Genomic DNA, 15,086 nt, shown 5'->3' with positions numbered 1-15,086 from the left:
CGGTGCACAGTTAGGGGGAACACATTTCTTGAAATTTTAGTGAGGGATCATCTTATTTATGCTACCGTCGTTCTAAGCAAATAAGATGTAAACATGATAAACATCACATGCAAATCATAAAGTGACATGATATGGCCAATATCATCTTGCGCTTTTGATCTCCGTCTTTGAGGAGCGGAATTATCACCATCGTCACCGGCATGACACCATGATCGCCATCATCATGATCCCCATCATCGTGTCTTCATGAAGTTGTCTCGCCAACTATTACTTCTACTACTATGGCTAATGGTTAGCAATAAAGTAAAGTAATTACATGGCGTTTTCATTGACACGCAGGTCATACATTAAATTAAGACAACTCCTATGGCTCCTGCCGGTTGTCATACTCATCGACATGCAAGTCGTGATTCCTACTACAAGAACATGATCAATCTCATACATCACATATATAATTCATCACATCCTTTTGGCCATATCACATCACATAGCATACCCTGCAAAAACAAGTTAGACGTCCTCTAATTGTTGTTGCATGTTTTACGTGGCTGCTATGGGTTTCTAGCAAGAACGTTTCTTACCTACGCAAAAGCCACAACGGTGATATGTCAATTGCTATTTACCCTTCATAAGGACCCTCTTCATCGAATCCGATCCGACTAAAGTGGGAGAGACAAACGCCCGCTAGCCACCTTATGCATCAAGTGCATGTCAGTCGGTGGAACCTGTCTCACGTAAGCGTACGTGTAAGGTCGGTCCGGGCCGCTTCATCCCACAATGCCGCCGAATCAAGATAGGACTAGTACCGTAAGCAAATTGACCAAATCATCGCCCACAACTACTTGTGTTCTACCCGTGCATAGAATCTACGCATAGACCTAGCTCATGATGCCACTATTGGGGAACGTAGTAATAATTCAAAAATTTCCTACATGTCATCAAGATCAATCTAGGAGATGCTAGCAACAAGAGGGAGTGCATCTTCATACCCTTGAAGATCGCTAAGTGAAAGCGTTACAAGAACGCGGTTGATGGAGTCGTACTCGCGGCGATTCAAATAGTGGAAGATCCGATCCAAGCGCCGAACGGACGGCGCCTCCGCGTTCAACACACGTACAGCCCGGGGACGTCTCCTCCTTCTTGATCCAGCTAGGGGAGAGGAGAAGTTGAGGGAGAACTCCGGCAGCACGACGACGTGGTGGTGGAGCTCGTGGTTCTCCGGCAGAGCTTCACTACGCTCAACGGAGGACGGGAAGGAGTTGGAAGGAGGGAGGGCTGTGCCAGGGGCTGGGTGTGGCTACCCTCCCCCCCCCACACACACTATTTATAGGGTGAAGGGGAGAGGGGCGGCCAAAGGGGGGAGACTTGCCCCCCAAGCAGGTGGGAGGCGCCCCCACCCCCTAGGGTTTCCAACCCTAGGTGCCTTGGGCCCTTGGGGGCGCACCAGCCCACTAGGGGGCTGGTTCCCACCCATATTCATCCCACTTGGTCCCCCGGGGTAGGTGGCCCCACCCGGTGGACCCCCGGACACCTTTTGGTGGTCCCGGTACAATACCGATAACCCTGAAACCTTCTGGCGACTGAAACTAGACTTCCCATATATAAATATTCACCTCCGGACCATTCCGGAACTCCTCATAACGTCCGGGATCTCATCCGGGACTCCGAACAACTTTCGGTAACCACATACAATTTCCCATTACAACTCTAGCGTCACCGAACCTTAAGTGTGTAGACCCTACGGATTCGGGAACCATGCAGACATGACCGAGACATCTCTCCGGCCAATAACCAATAGCAAGATCTGGATACCCATATTGGCTCCCACATGTTCCACGATGATCTCATCGGATGAACCACGATGTCGGGGATTCAAACAATCCTGTATACAATTCCCTTTGTCCATCGGTATGTTACTTGCCCGAGATTCGATCGTCGGTATCCCTATACCTTGTTCAATCTCATTACCGGCAAGTCTCTTTACTCATTCCGTAACACATGATCCCGTGGCTAACTCCTTAGACACATTGAGCTCATTATGATGATGCATTACCGAGTGAGCCTAGAGATACCTCTCCATCATACGGAGTGACAAATCTCAGTCTCAATTCGTGCCAACCCAACAGACACTTTCGGAGATACCTGTAGTGCACCTTTATAGTCACCCAGTTACGTTGTGACGTTTGATACACCCAAAGCATTCCTACGGCATCCGGGAGTTGCACAATCTCATGGTCTAAGAAAATATACTTGACATTAGAAAAGCTCTAGCAAACGAACTACACGATCTTGTGCAATGCTTAGGATTGGGTCTTGTCCATCACATAATTCTCCTAATGATGTGATCCCGTTATCAATGACATCCAATGTCCATGGTCAGGAAACTGTAACCATATATTGATCAGCGAGCTAGTCAACTAGAGGCTCACTAGAGACATGTTGTGGTCTATGTATTCACACATGTATTACGGTTTCCGGTTAATACAATTATAGCATGAACAATAGACAATTATCATGAACAAGGAAATAATAACAACCATTTTATTATTGCCTCTAGGGCATATTTCCAACAAGTGCTCCCTCCTCTGGTGTGTGGCCTCATGCCGACTGTGATCGATTGTAGAGGACATTCGTCAATCGTTTATCAATTGTCGGGCATGATCAATAAATCATACATATTGTGACCGCTCGAGTTTCAACTATCAATTTCTATAGAATATAAGAAAAGGATATATTTTTTCACACAAGCATTGTCACAAACATATATTTTTTACACCGCGAATAGATTTTTTTCGGAAGGTGTTTGTGATTATTCATGTTATTTTTCACACAAGCATTGTCACAAACATATATTCAAGATTTTTTTCAAAAAGTGTTTGTGATTTTTTCCGCAAACTTCCAACTTATTCATGTAACTCCCTACTCCGATTGTTCGTCACTTTGTCAAACTAGCTAGCTACTTGGATTACATGGCCGGCAGGAAGTGATTATTACTCCCTCCGTTCCGAATTACTTGTCGTAGGTATGGATGTATCTAGATGTATTTTAGTTCTAGATATATCCATTTCTGCGACGAGTAATTTGGAACAGAGGGAGTACTTATTAGTGGAGATCCCGGCGGCACCTGATTCTCCAGAAGTAATTTTGTTATGTTTTTTAACAATATCCAATATTCGTGTTGAAATCCTTTATTTTTGGGTTACATGTAGCACACTATCATGTTTAGCATAATGAGGACGCTGCCGCTATCTCTACACTATTTTTTCGTTGAGTGCTCTGCACTTAAACAATTGCATTATCCAAATAATATGTTTGAACTATTTATCTTCATTTGTACAGGATACATTTTTTGGTGGATTTTATTTAACTACATTTTTGTGCAGGATACATTATCCAAATAATCATGATTTTGCACCATATGTGGAAGGGAAAGACTTTATTTCAATCGGCTGATTTTCTGGCTCGCTAAACCTCGCCGAGAGCCGTCCGATTCCACCGGATGCGTCGGCCCGCGCTGGGCCGCTAACTTGCTCAATCACAATTTGTCGTTGGCGCGCTGGTCCCATGGTTTCCACATCCTTTCTTGTCCGACTTTTTTCACAGGTGTGGTCCCGTGATGCCCCTTTTTGCATGCATGTGCTCGTTTTGACTTCCAGCACCGCTCTTGCTGCCATGTAGTAGTACTACTCATCAGGAGTATTTAGAGAAATTGACACCACGGTTAACTGTTACTAGTGAGTGTTTTGCACGGAGGTTCATTGGATCGCGAGAACCTCGCGGGTATTGCAATGGAGCATCGCCAAACCACCGGAGCATCCTCGGTCTCCGGAACCTCGCGGGTGCTGCAATGGAGCATCGCCAAACCGGCGGTGCATTGTCGGCCTCGGGAACCTCATGGGTGCTGCAATGGAGCATCGCCAAACTGCTGGAGCATCGTCAGCCTTTGGAACCTCACGGGTGCTGCAATGGAGCATCACCGGCCGCCAGAACCTCATGGGTACTGCAATGGAGCACCACCGGGTCGTCAAAACCTCACGGGGGTGCTTCAATGGAGCAACACCGGGTCGTCGGAACCTCATGGGTGCTGCAGTGGAGCATCACCGTGGCCTCGGAGCATTGTCGGGCCGTCGGAACCTCACGGGTGCTATAAGCCTATAATAGAGCATCGACGCCAGAACCTCACGGGTGCTGCAATGAACCATTGCCGGGCAGCTGGAACCTCATGGGTGCTGCAATGGAGCATCGCCGCCGGGCCATTGAAACCTCACGGGTGCTTTAATGGAGCATCACTGGGGCGTCAGCGTATTATCAGGCCGCCGGAACCTCACGGATGCTGCAATGGAGCATTACCGCCGGGCCGTCGGAACCTCACGGGTGCTGCAATGGAGCATCACTAGGGCGTCAGAGTATTATCGGGCCGCGTGGAACCTCATGAGTGCTGCAATGGAGCATCGCCGACGGGCCGCCGGAACCTCACGGGTGTTGTAATGGAGCATCATCACCAGGCCGCCGGAACGTCACGGGTGCTGCAACGGAGCATCGCCGGGCCGCCGGAACCTCACGGGTGCTGCAATGGAGCATCGCCGTCGAAGCATCGTCTGGCCGCGGGAACCTCATGGGTGCTGCAATGGAGCATCCTCACTAGGCCGTCGGAGCATCGCGGCTGCTGTAATGGACCATCCCCGCCGTCGGAGCATCGCCGGCCCGCCGGAACCTCGCGAGTGCTGAGCATCATCGGCCGCCGGAGCGTTGCAGCATATGTATTCGTTGTAGAGGATGTGCTGCCGGAAAATGACGACTGATGACACGCGAGTACTACTACATTCCAGCTTGAGCAGCTGCAAATGTCGGTGCTCTAGCAAAGACAAGGACTCGCGACATTGCAAAATGCAGAGTCGCTGCTGATTGTCCGTGCCCCCATGGCGCAAGAGTGGCCGCACAATTTTGCACGTCGGAAGCGTTGTCGCAAAGCAACTCACTGGACATGCGAAGCTTGTCCCATGTGCATCTTCAGCGACTACGTAGCTTACAGGGATGCAGACGTTGCTGCACTTCTTTGCTGTGGAGAGAGTTAACAACCGGAGCGACGTCGACCCGCGTTGGCCTATTTCCGCGATGGAAAGTAGGGCAGGAGGAACCACAGCACAAGAAGCGGGATGAGCTATTTTATCCAACGGCAGATGCGTCGCTATCTAACGGTGCGGGAGCCGGCTTATGTTTCCCCTAAAATCAGGCGGATGACGCCTAGCAAGCGCCTGTGTGGAAGCCATTTTTTACATCATATTGAAAGCCCGTTTGATTCCCTTCTTGCTCTGCACAGAAAATCCAACAGATGCATCACATCTCCCATGTTTTACCAACACCATACCAAAGTACATTCATGAGCCAACATCACAAGTTCCCAGCAAATGTACCACCTAATCAGCAAATGTACCACCTAATTAAGCAGCAAGCCAACAAAACACACGACTCCCATGACCTTGTCAATGGGCCGATTCAACAATAGAACATCACGTCCTTGACGTTATCCCTGATCCTGGGGAGGCGACGGAATGTCACAGGAGGACCAGCAGCTCCTGTGCCGGTGGCAGCTGACTCCCGGGTGCCACCGCTGACGATCGAGGCGCTGTCCCAGCCCTCCAACGGCTCGTCGTAATACCGTGCGCGGAACGCAGCCAGGTGAGCGTAGTAGGCAGGAGGAACTGCGAAGAAAGGACTCGAGCATTAGTACCACAGAAGATAATTACATACCGCTGTTCTCTTTTTCACAAGAAAAATGTGAGATGAACTTGGAGAAAAAACTCACCAACAGAGACAGAGCGAGTACATCGAGCGTATCTGCATTTACAGGCAAAGATACCACATCGGAGTTAGTCTAGCTAGCAAAATAGGAGTCAAGATGGTAGATTAACCTGAATCAGAAAAAAAGAAGTGGAAGAGGGAGATGTGTCGAGCTTACGTGTAGCACAGGTTGTTGGTGAGCAGCTGCAGCCCATCAGCAGTGAAACGGTTTTCATCGAAGAGGACATGGTAGTGAGTTGGTCTGCTTGTGCCCTGAAAAAAACATGCAAAATGCTCACAGTCAGTCAATGCAACACAAAGTGTATGTCCCAACCGGCAGTGAAAGGAATGGGTGCCACCGTACCTGAATCCCGGCATGGCTACACAGGTAGAAATCAAACTCGGTGGGATGGCATATGTTGGTGTCGACCACGGTTCCTGCAAGCATCATTGAGAGAATGGGGACAATCAAACACAATGGCAAACGCAGATGCTATTAAACGCATGTGTTCGTGTGTGTGAGGCACACTTACCAGGAAGGATGTTTCCACTTTTGTCGGTCTCTTTTCCATGCACCTCAGGGAAGAGCCTTGTGTGATGCCTTTTCTGGACAACCACAAATGTCACAGGGGGCTGATAATCCTCCTGCAAAGATGCACAAGCCTTTGGCCAGAAAAAAGGAACACTGTTAATACACCAAAATAGGATTAAAGCAGAATTAGACAGGCAAAGAACATGATGAATTGAAGGCATCACCTTCCTGATGGCATCCATTTCATACATCAGAACTTGGGCGAACTGCCCTTCACTCACACCGTCCCTACATAGGAAACAAAACGATTCAGCAAAAGGCGCCGCTGACGATGAACGATAACATCATACTTGGAGGTTGGAAGCACTTACCTGTAGAATATTATCCTGCTGGGTTTATGTTTGGTCTTCTGAAAGAATGACACTAGCAACTCCCTGCAGAAAATGTTGCGGTTTTAGAACCCACCGCCATCCACTACTCTGAATTAACACAAAGGACTTACCGCATCATTCCACTGTGTACAGGGGTGCCCTTCTCAGGGTCTGTGCCTGTGCAATAGAGATCTTGAATAATCTCCTGCCTGGGCAGTTGGGCAGAAACCACAGCTTTGTACTTTGTGATTTCAGGCCAGTCCATGGAGGCCACCACCTGCAGGCACTCATCAAAAGCATGCCAACTGCATCAGCACAATGACATCCAGATAATACAATGGAAGCTCATTTAAATTCACACACTATTAACCAAATTATCAAGTGAACAATTGCTGCCAGAAGATGAACGGAACTCACGGCTGCAATTGACGGTGAGGAATCATCCCCTGCCGCCGGATGTGTTACATCAGCACCAAAAAAGATCGTCGGTAGATCAGTGACTAACGGTATTTGACGTGTAAGAGCTTGCTGAAGAGCTGTATTTCTCCCTCCGACCTAATAATTAAGAAAACACAATATAACTCTCCATTGAACACCTAAGCACAACAGAAAAAGGTGACTGCCAACAAACCCACCTTGACATTGACTTTAAGTGCAACATTTTCAAAATACTGCTTGTTTGCTCTTTCGACCTTGTCTGGCTTGAGACATTGAGATACTATACCAAGGTCAGTCTCGCACACCTTCTTAACTTTCCCTGCAGAGTTGCACAGATATATGGGTACCATGAGACAAGGTAACAGGAAGAGATAAAGGGCGATACTAAAGATGTGCGTGCCATAACTTAGGAAATGTGCATCACCTAAACTAGTAAAAAAAGAATGTGCATACCATAATATCGTTTCACAAAAAAATTGCATACCGTAATGGCCAGTAACATCCGGGAGAATCACAATAAGCAACTGGAGGTTATGGGCACTCTGGTGAGCATGCTTCAAAGCACCTTCTATGTTATTGGCAGACGCTGAGAGAATTTCTACCACTGGCATAGGATTGAAAACCTAAAGATTGAAAATAAATTGAGTGTGACGTGAATGATGATATGGACGACTTGTATGTACAAATATGCGCTTGAACATACCATGCCGATGGCGTTGCACATTTTGACTAAGTCGCCACAAAACCTTTTGACTCCATCAATATGCAAACGTGAAAAGTTCAAGCAAGTCCATCTCTGAACATTCCCTCCATTTATCATTTTCTAAAATACAAACAGAAATCATACATCAGAAAGAGGGACATATTTAAAAAAACATAAACTAGATTACCTAGGGAGAACTAGTTAACTTTCATGGATAGAAGGAATAAGCCCCCAAATTGTGTAGCTCACACTTCCAACCAAGTTTCTATTTAAATTCTAGACTGAAAAAAATTACATAATCCAAGAATTTTCTGTTTGTGTGTCCATGTTATACTAAAAGACTACGACCACAATTCACAGTTGTGACAAGATTGTTAGTCTTGTGGCATTATTAAAAATGAGCCTGTAACAGATTTTTTTTGTTCCAAGTCAGAAATGAATCACCTTGCCAATCATGTTCCACTGGCCAACACTTGGTGCACAAGCTTTGTCCTTTCCAGATTCATGATATTTGAGCTAAAACAGCATAAACAGTTGAAATTAACTAACAAAAACAGGGGGTAAAATATCAAAATGAGAACTAAATAGAATAGACACCATGGGGGGAGGTAGCACGCGAGCCTGCACATTGACCATTTTATCCGTAACATCGATTCCAAACTCCTGTGCCAGCTTATCAGCTGAATAGTTGTTGTGCTCCACCATCTATAGAATACATATTCATTAGAAAATGCTAATGAGGCAAATATAACGAACATGATCACATGGAAAAAAATGATGTAATAAGCACTTTCAAGTAATTTCAATCAATTAGTTTGGTTGTGTTAAAACCTATTGTCTGGACAAATACCTTAAGTATGCTCTTCTCCCTATCACGGGGACGTTCGCACGTAGCTCTCAGTATGCCAGTCACTTGTTTCTCGTTAAGCTTCCTGGTGAACCTCTGCCCTTCAATAATTGTGCATACCTGCAGTCATGTTATATATCATTAACAGACTTCCACATTTGGTGTTATGCACAAAATAAGAAAAAAATACCTCCATTGGCAAATATATAGGGCGAGAATCATTTCCAGACTGCAGACAAGGCCAAGAAGTGAACCTCAATCTATACTTGTATCGGCCCCAAAAGTATTGCACAACAGTCATTTGGTTGCCGTCATCCAGAGGAAAGCTAAAACAACAAACACCAGTAAATCATTTGGCACTACAAGGGAAAGAGGGAAGGAGAGGAGATGGAAGAAGAGGAGGAACAATGTACTTGAGCTGAATCAGCGGAACAGAAGTAATCCCAGTTATCTTGTAGGCGCTCCTTTTGCCCTCTTGATGAGTGGTTTCAACACGAATCCCGCGCAATGCTTTCTTAAGCTGGAAAGAACGAAACTCTAGTTGCGATAAACATTTGTGTATGATACGTTCTTAGTTGATAAATGCAGTACCTTCAGACGGTCCCTGTCAGAAAGGGGGCGATTGGGGTCGGCATTCCTCAGATTCAGACACTCCTGAGCAAATTGCATCACCGATATAGGTTTGTAAAATGGCGTTGATGATATATCTGCACAACAAGTACAACAAGGGTTCATAGAAGTGATAACCCTGTGGAAAAGAACTTCTCAAATGAATCTGTGTTCACCTGAAAACTACACTGTAACATCAAATTTGTTCAGTAGTTGACTTGTGTTTAAATCACAAACACATGCATACACTTTTCCTAATTGAACTCATGTGCTGCAAGTTTTCTCTCACTGAACCTCACCACAAGCTATATATGCTTCTGTTCAGTAGTTGACTTGTGTTTAAATCACTCCCCTTAGCCTTTGCACATTTGGATAACCCAGGTAAACAAGTGACATAATACAGACAGACATGGGTTGGGTAGTAGCTTTATGCAGAACTAAACACAATAAATGTGATATCCACTTGGGTAAGAGCTCGTGCTATATCAAAAATATGATTGCAGTGTAGCCTACGTGATTTCGTAACCATGAATTAAGAGAGGGGTTTTGAACTAATATGCACCTATATTCAGTGAGAGGCCCATCTGAGTGGGGCGCAAGCTTTGGTAATATCCTCTCCAGCACTCCAGCCCATCACCGATGTCACGTTGGCCAAATATTGTGGAGTAGAAGGATCGAGAAACGGTGACATAGCTGTAGAACAACAAGATCCATATATATATATGGTGATCACATTAAACAAAGTCAGCAGTAAAAACATAACAGAGAAGAGACGTTAACAATGATATCATACTTCAGAGAAGGTGACTCTCTCAACACAACGTCGAGCGCTTGTATTGTGTCCTGTGGAGAATCACGTTGCTTCCCACTGAGGAACCGCTGCAGGTGGTACAAGTTTGCCCGCGCGGCGAAATGAATCGTGACCTTGTACTCACTTTTTTTTCAAATGCAGAAGATAAAAAAATGGCAGAGCAGAAAAGTGTGAATTAGCAGCTGCACTTGAGATACAAGTAGGCCTAGAACGCACACGAGGCAGGAAAGTTAAGACATGCTTACGTTTCTCTTGGTGGTTTCCCCAGCTTGATGGAGAAATCCATCACCTGGAATGGCAGCTCGCCTGCAGTGTACAGGCTCTTGCTGCCATCGTATGCGACCAGTAGGCCACCGAGAGACGACGCACGGTGCTTGCTTGTCAGCTCCGTCATTAGAACCCTGTTGATCCGTCTTGTCTTGGGCTCAGGAGTAATTGCAACCTGACAGTGAGATCATCCGATTGAATGAAAATAGGCAGATTAATTAGCATCATGTGAAAGAGAAGCTTGTAGTAGCATTCTATAATGTTATAGACACTAACATTAGCTAGCCTTGGTCAAAACAAAGGGAATAATCAAGACCAGACCCCACACGGCACAAGGCAAAGTCTACAGTTATTATGCCTATGAACCAACAAGCTAGGGGCCAAGGCCTTTTTGCCTAAATCAGCAAGGGCAGACAAGCGCGTTATCTCGTCTGCGCCTCAGTTTTTCAGAAAGAAACCAGCTGTGGTGACAAGGGCAAACTGACAAGCCATTCGGTACGTCCTCCCTCCAGAAACCAGAATGGAGCAAGCACACCACATGTGCTGCAGGACTTTTGCTAGAAATGGCAGCGTGTAAAAAGTAAAAACCTCAGAGGAAAAGAGAAACCAACGGAAACCGAGCGGAAAAAGGGCCTCTGGAAACCAATCGGAAGCTGCGACTAAATGTACATCGCACTGTTGCAAAGCTAGCACGCCAAGGCCTAGCATCCGGCCGGCCTTCAAAAGATGTTACGCGGCCCCAAAGCACAAATGCCTAACAGCACAAAGCAAATGTGTGTAACCCATAAAGAAAAAACTAAAGAAAAATAATCTCCTGCTGAACATATCGAGAAACCACGCATACGCACTAGATCTGCGCGTCTTCGATGCAAAATAAATTTGACCACGTAGTAATATCCTAGTCCCTGACATCGTGTCCATTAATTAGCCGAACTATTATCAGCAATGAAACTCATCTATGGAAACAACCACCAAGCAAAAGATCGATACGAGATCTTTCCAAATTAACCGAAAAGACGCGAGACTAAAAATCCAGGGCTCGCGCATAATCACGTATGGAAGTCACAATCGCAACCAGGGCCAGATCGCATCAAAACAAATGTAACAGAACCACTAGCCAGCATGCAATCTATGGTAGAGGAAGAACTTCTGGACGAAGAGAGGTAGGGTTCCTCACATCGTAGTGGCAGATGTCCTTGTCCGCGAAGCCGACGAGGAAGTGGTTCGCTCGCACGATCATCTTCCGCCCCGCCGTACCGAAACCCGGACGACCCGGTGGGGCCACCGACTTGCTCGACACCGGGGCGGCTGCCGGTGGCGCAGGCGCAGGCGCCTGGGATTCCGGTTGAGATCCGCCCGCGGCCGCGGGCTGAGCAGGGGGACGAAGAGCCGGGGCTCCCGCCGCGGCGGGTGCGGAGGAACGAGGAGCCGCGGGCGCCTCCACGGTCAGCCTGCCCACGTCCCTCGCGAGAGCGTCAGCAGGCGCCATCGTAGCCGCAGACGGAGGGGCGCGCGAAGAACTCGTAGAGGCCGCCGCGGGAACCGCAGGCGCGGCCGGACGCGGCGCGGCGGGGCGGAAGCCAGCCGGTCCGCCGGGACCTCGGCCCCCAGCGTCGACACGCGCGGGTGGCGCTTGCTGATTGTACCCGCCCGCTCCTGGAGTTGGAGCGCCAGGGCCGCGGCCTCCGCCATCGCCGCCACCGTAACCTCCTCCTCCAGCCTCGCCACGGCCGCCGGATCCGCGCCCTCGGCCGTCTCCCCGTCCACCGGGGCGGCGCCCTGCGCCGTCGCCTCGCCCGCCTCGTCCACCACCAGACCCGACCCCCCTCGACGCCATGGGAGAGGGTTTTCTGGGAAGAGAGGGAGATGCGATGTGAAAACTGAAGCGTGTGCGCGGAGCGGGAGGGTCGGGCCACGTTTTAACAGGGAAGGTGTGCAGACGGAGGGGGGGGGGGGGGGGGGGGGGACGTGTCCCTGCTGACCGTTTCCCTAGCGACACTCGCTGAAACGTGGGCCAGCTGTGCTTCATGTCCCGCAGGTCAGTGGAACGGCAAGAGTTTTCCCGTATACGTAGCTCTGCCGATTTTTCGGCAGGAGAAACATCCCGTAAGTTGAACCAAAAGCCACAGTCATCTTTTATTCCTACCCTTGTATCGGACATGGCTGTTATTTACTCCAAAGTTAAAGAAAAATGGACCGGACGACCGATCCCTTCGTCTGACGATCTCAACCATCCATTTTGACAGCCAATTGCTATGAACAGCTAGAAACCCTAACCTTTTGCCCGTCACGCATCCCCTGTCCCGCACAACCCCTCTATCCCTGTTGTGATTGTCGTCTCACCCACCCCCCCCCTAATTTGTTTTGCGCTCCCATCCTCTCGCCTCTTTCCCCCAAGACATAGTGCTGGGACCACTGACATAACCAACTAGGATTGGTGTGTCAGTGAGGTCAGCACTGACGTTTGGTGTGTCAGTGAGGTCAACACTGACATTTGATGTGTCAATGAGATCAGCACTGACGTTTTGGTGTGTCTGTGAGGTCAGCATTGACGTGATGGGTCAATACCCGTCGGTGATATGTAAACAATTGGTCTATACCAGTTCATCATATGCTGTTAGAACGCATACAAGAAAAAACATCATTGATGCCAGCCCGTCAGTGATGTATAATGATTGGTTCATATCAACTCGTTATTTATTTTGGGGAGGCATGCGATAAGAAACAACATTGACGCCAGCCTGTCAGTGGTAGTGTATAAAAAGCACCCACTAGAGGACACCATTACATACACAGCTCAGCGACTTACACCACATATACATTGTTCTAATGAAACTTACAACAAAGAAATACCACTAAGTACCACCAAGTCGTGTATTTACTAGGCTTATTAGACAAAACTTAGGGATGCCACTAAGTGGGTGTTTAGTTGGAGAATAGCAATGCAAGAATAATGGGGTCACACTAACACTCTAATGGAATAAGGAAAATCATAAACATGTTTGGTTCAACTCTAAATGGACGGTATCAATTACATCGCATCGTACGGTTTGTGCCAAATTGTGGAGTAGGCTAAATGAAAACACACTGGGCATATAATCTTGAAATGAGACGATGAAGCCACCACACAAATTGAGATCGGTAAATTCACAAAGCAAATCGAAGGACACAAGAACACATATTATAGTTGCCTGACTAGCTTCGTTCAACCATCATATATTTGTGCTTCTTTACGGCTTGGAGAAAGGAATGCGAGGACAGTGGCGGCGGTGTAGAGATTCATAGAAGGGATTGGCAGACGACGTGTGTGGGTCACGTGGAGCCACGGTCCCAATGGAGATAACAAAGGTTGCCACTGCCACTCGTGCTATTACAATGTGAATCTAGGACAACGATCGAGAAAGAAACAAGCTCGAGGCTATGGGCAAGAGGACCGGTGTGGTATCACTATCAAAATACAATAGGGCAGGCGGAATGGGTTGTGACTTGTGGTCAAACTTGTTTTAGATGTTATATTTTTATGGGTGAATCCAACTAAACAGATTTATGGGTATCTAGTTGTGGTGTAACCAGATAATAGAAAAAATATTGCCAAACAAACATGTCCGATGTACAAACAAGAACATCAGTAATACTTTGCTCTGGGTTTTCATGTTTGATTGCTACTTGGAGTAAAAGCCAACTTGTAAACATAGAATAAGTCAGTAGCATACATCAAGTACACACGTGCCGGGAGAACCAACCTATGGTTGGATGGTTAGAAGGGTGGTTGTACCCTCAACCCACCAGGAATCAAATCCCAGGCTTGACTCATGCATGTCTTATAAATGTGAAATATTGTTTTTGCGAGGGTTATGGTTCCGTCGATAACGAGTCGCCTGTGGTTAGTTCATCAACCACAAGACCCATCGGCTTAGTCTCTTGGAGGTGCTCATGGGGTAAAATGTGTGTTCAAGCATTCGTAGGCGTGTAAGTGTATGTGTGTGTGCATGTGAGCATTTGCATCTGTATTGTGCTTCACAAAAAAGTATATGACCAAGTTATGCATTAGGATGAAAATAAAAGAGGAGCAAGCCTTCACATCAATATTATCAAGTACACCCTGACAATTGGGACATATTCAAATATCAAAATATTGGAGATTTATATACAATTGTAACAAACTCTTAAAATGGATAATTACAAAACAATAGATGAAACTGTAAAACATGGTTGATGACAGGTGATGTCTACTACACAACTTGTTCTTGTAGACTCGTGTTGGGCCTCCAAGCGCAGAGTTTTATAGGACAGTAGTAATTTTCCCTCAAGTGGATGACCTAAGGTTTATCAATCTGTAGGAGGCGTAGGATGAAGACCGTCTTTCTAAAACAACCCTGCAACCAAATAACAAAAAGTCTCTTGTGTCTCCAACACACCAAATACAATGGTAATTTGTATAGGTGCACTAGTTCGGCAAAGAGATGATGATACAAGTGTAGTAATGATAGTAGATATTGATTTTTGTAATAGGAACAATAAAAAACAGCAAGGTAGCAATTGATAAAACGGAGCAGAAACGGTATTGCAATGCTTGAAAATGAGGCCTAGGGTCCGTACTTTCGCTAGTGCAATCTCTCAACAATGCTAATGTAATTGGATCATATAACCATCCCTCAACATGTGATGAAGAATCACTCCAAAGTTCCTATCTAGCAGAGAACATGAGAAGAAATTCTTTGTAGGGT

The 15,086-nt window shown here is 46.8% G+C and overlaps 1 protein-coding gene across 1 annotated transcript; it reads right to left on the bottom strand.

The window, feature by feature from the left end:
* Positions 1-5,269: 5,269 nt before the first annotated feature.
* Positions 5,270-12,246, bottom strand: LOC109775691 (protein argonaute 14). The gene is made up of 22 exons (XM_020334404.4): positions 11,537-12,246; positions 10,338-10,534; positions 10,075-10,215; positions 9,844-9,974; positions 9,264-9,379; positions 9,086-9,192; positions 8,863-8,998; positions 8,676-8,792; positions 8,423-8,530; positions 8,270-8,341; positions 7,826-7,945; positions 7,607-7,745; positions 7,320-7,441; positions 7,102-7,239; positions 6,816-6,961; positions 6,685-6,747; positions 6,538-6,601; positions 6,315-6,444; positions 6,146-6,219; positions 5,960-6,054; positions 5,807-5,838; positions 5,270-5,702 (listed from the first exon to the last, which is right to left on the bottom strand). The coding sequence occupies exons 1-22, from the start codon at positions 12,194-12,196 to the stop codon at positions 5,497-5,499; spliced, it is 3,114 nt and encodes a 1,037-aa protein (XP_020189993.1). The 5' UTR covers positions 12,197-12,246; the 3' UTR covers positions 5,270-5,496.
* Between the last annotated feature and the right edge of the window lie 2,840 nt (positions 12,247-15,086).

This window comes from Aegilops tauschii, chromosome 2 (assembly GCF_002575655.3).
Source record: "Aegilops tauschii subsp. strangulata cultivar AL8/78 chromosome 2, Aet v6.0, whole genome shotgun sequence".
Classification (NCBI taxonomy): domain Eukaryota; kingdom Viridiplantae; phylum Streptophyta; class Magnoliopsida; order Poales; family Poaceae; genus Aegilops; species Aegilops tauschii.
Note: the sequence above shows the minus strand (reverse complement) of the source record. Positions and strands in the feature narration are given on the sequence as shown.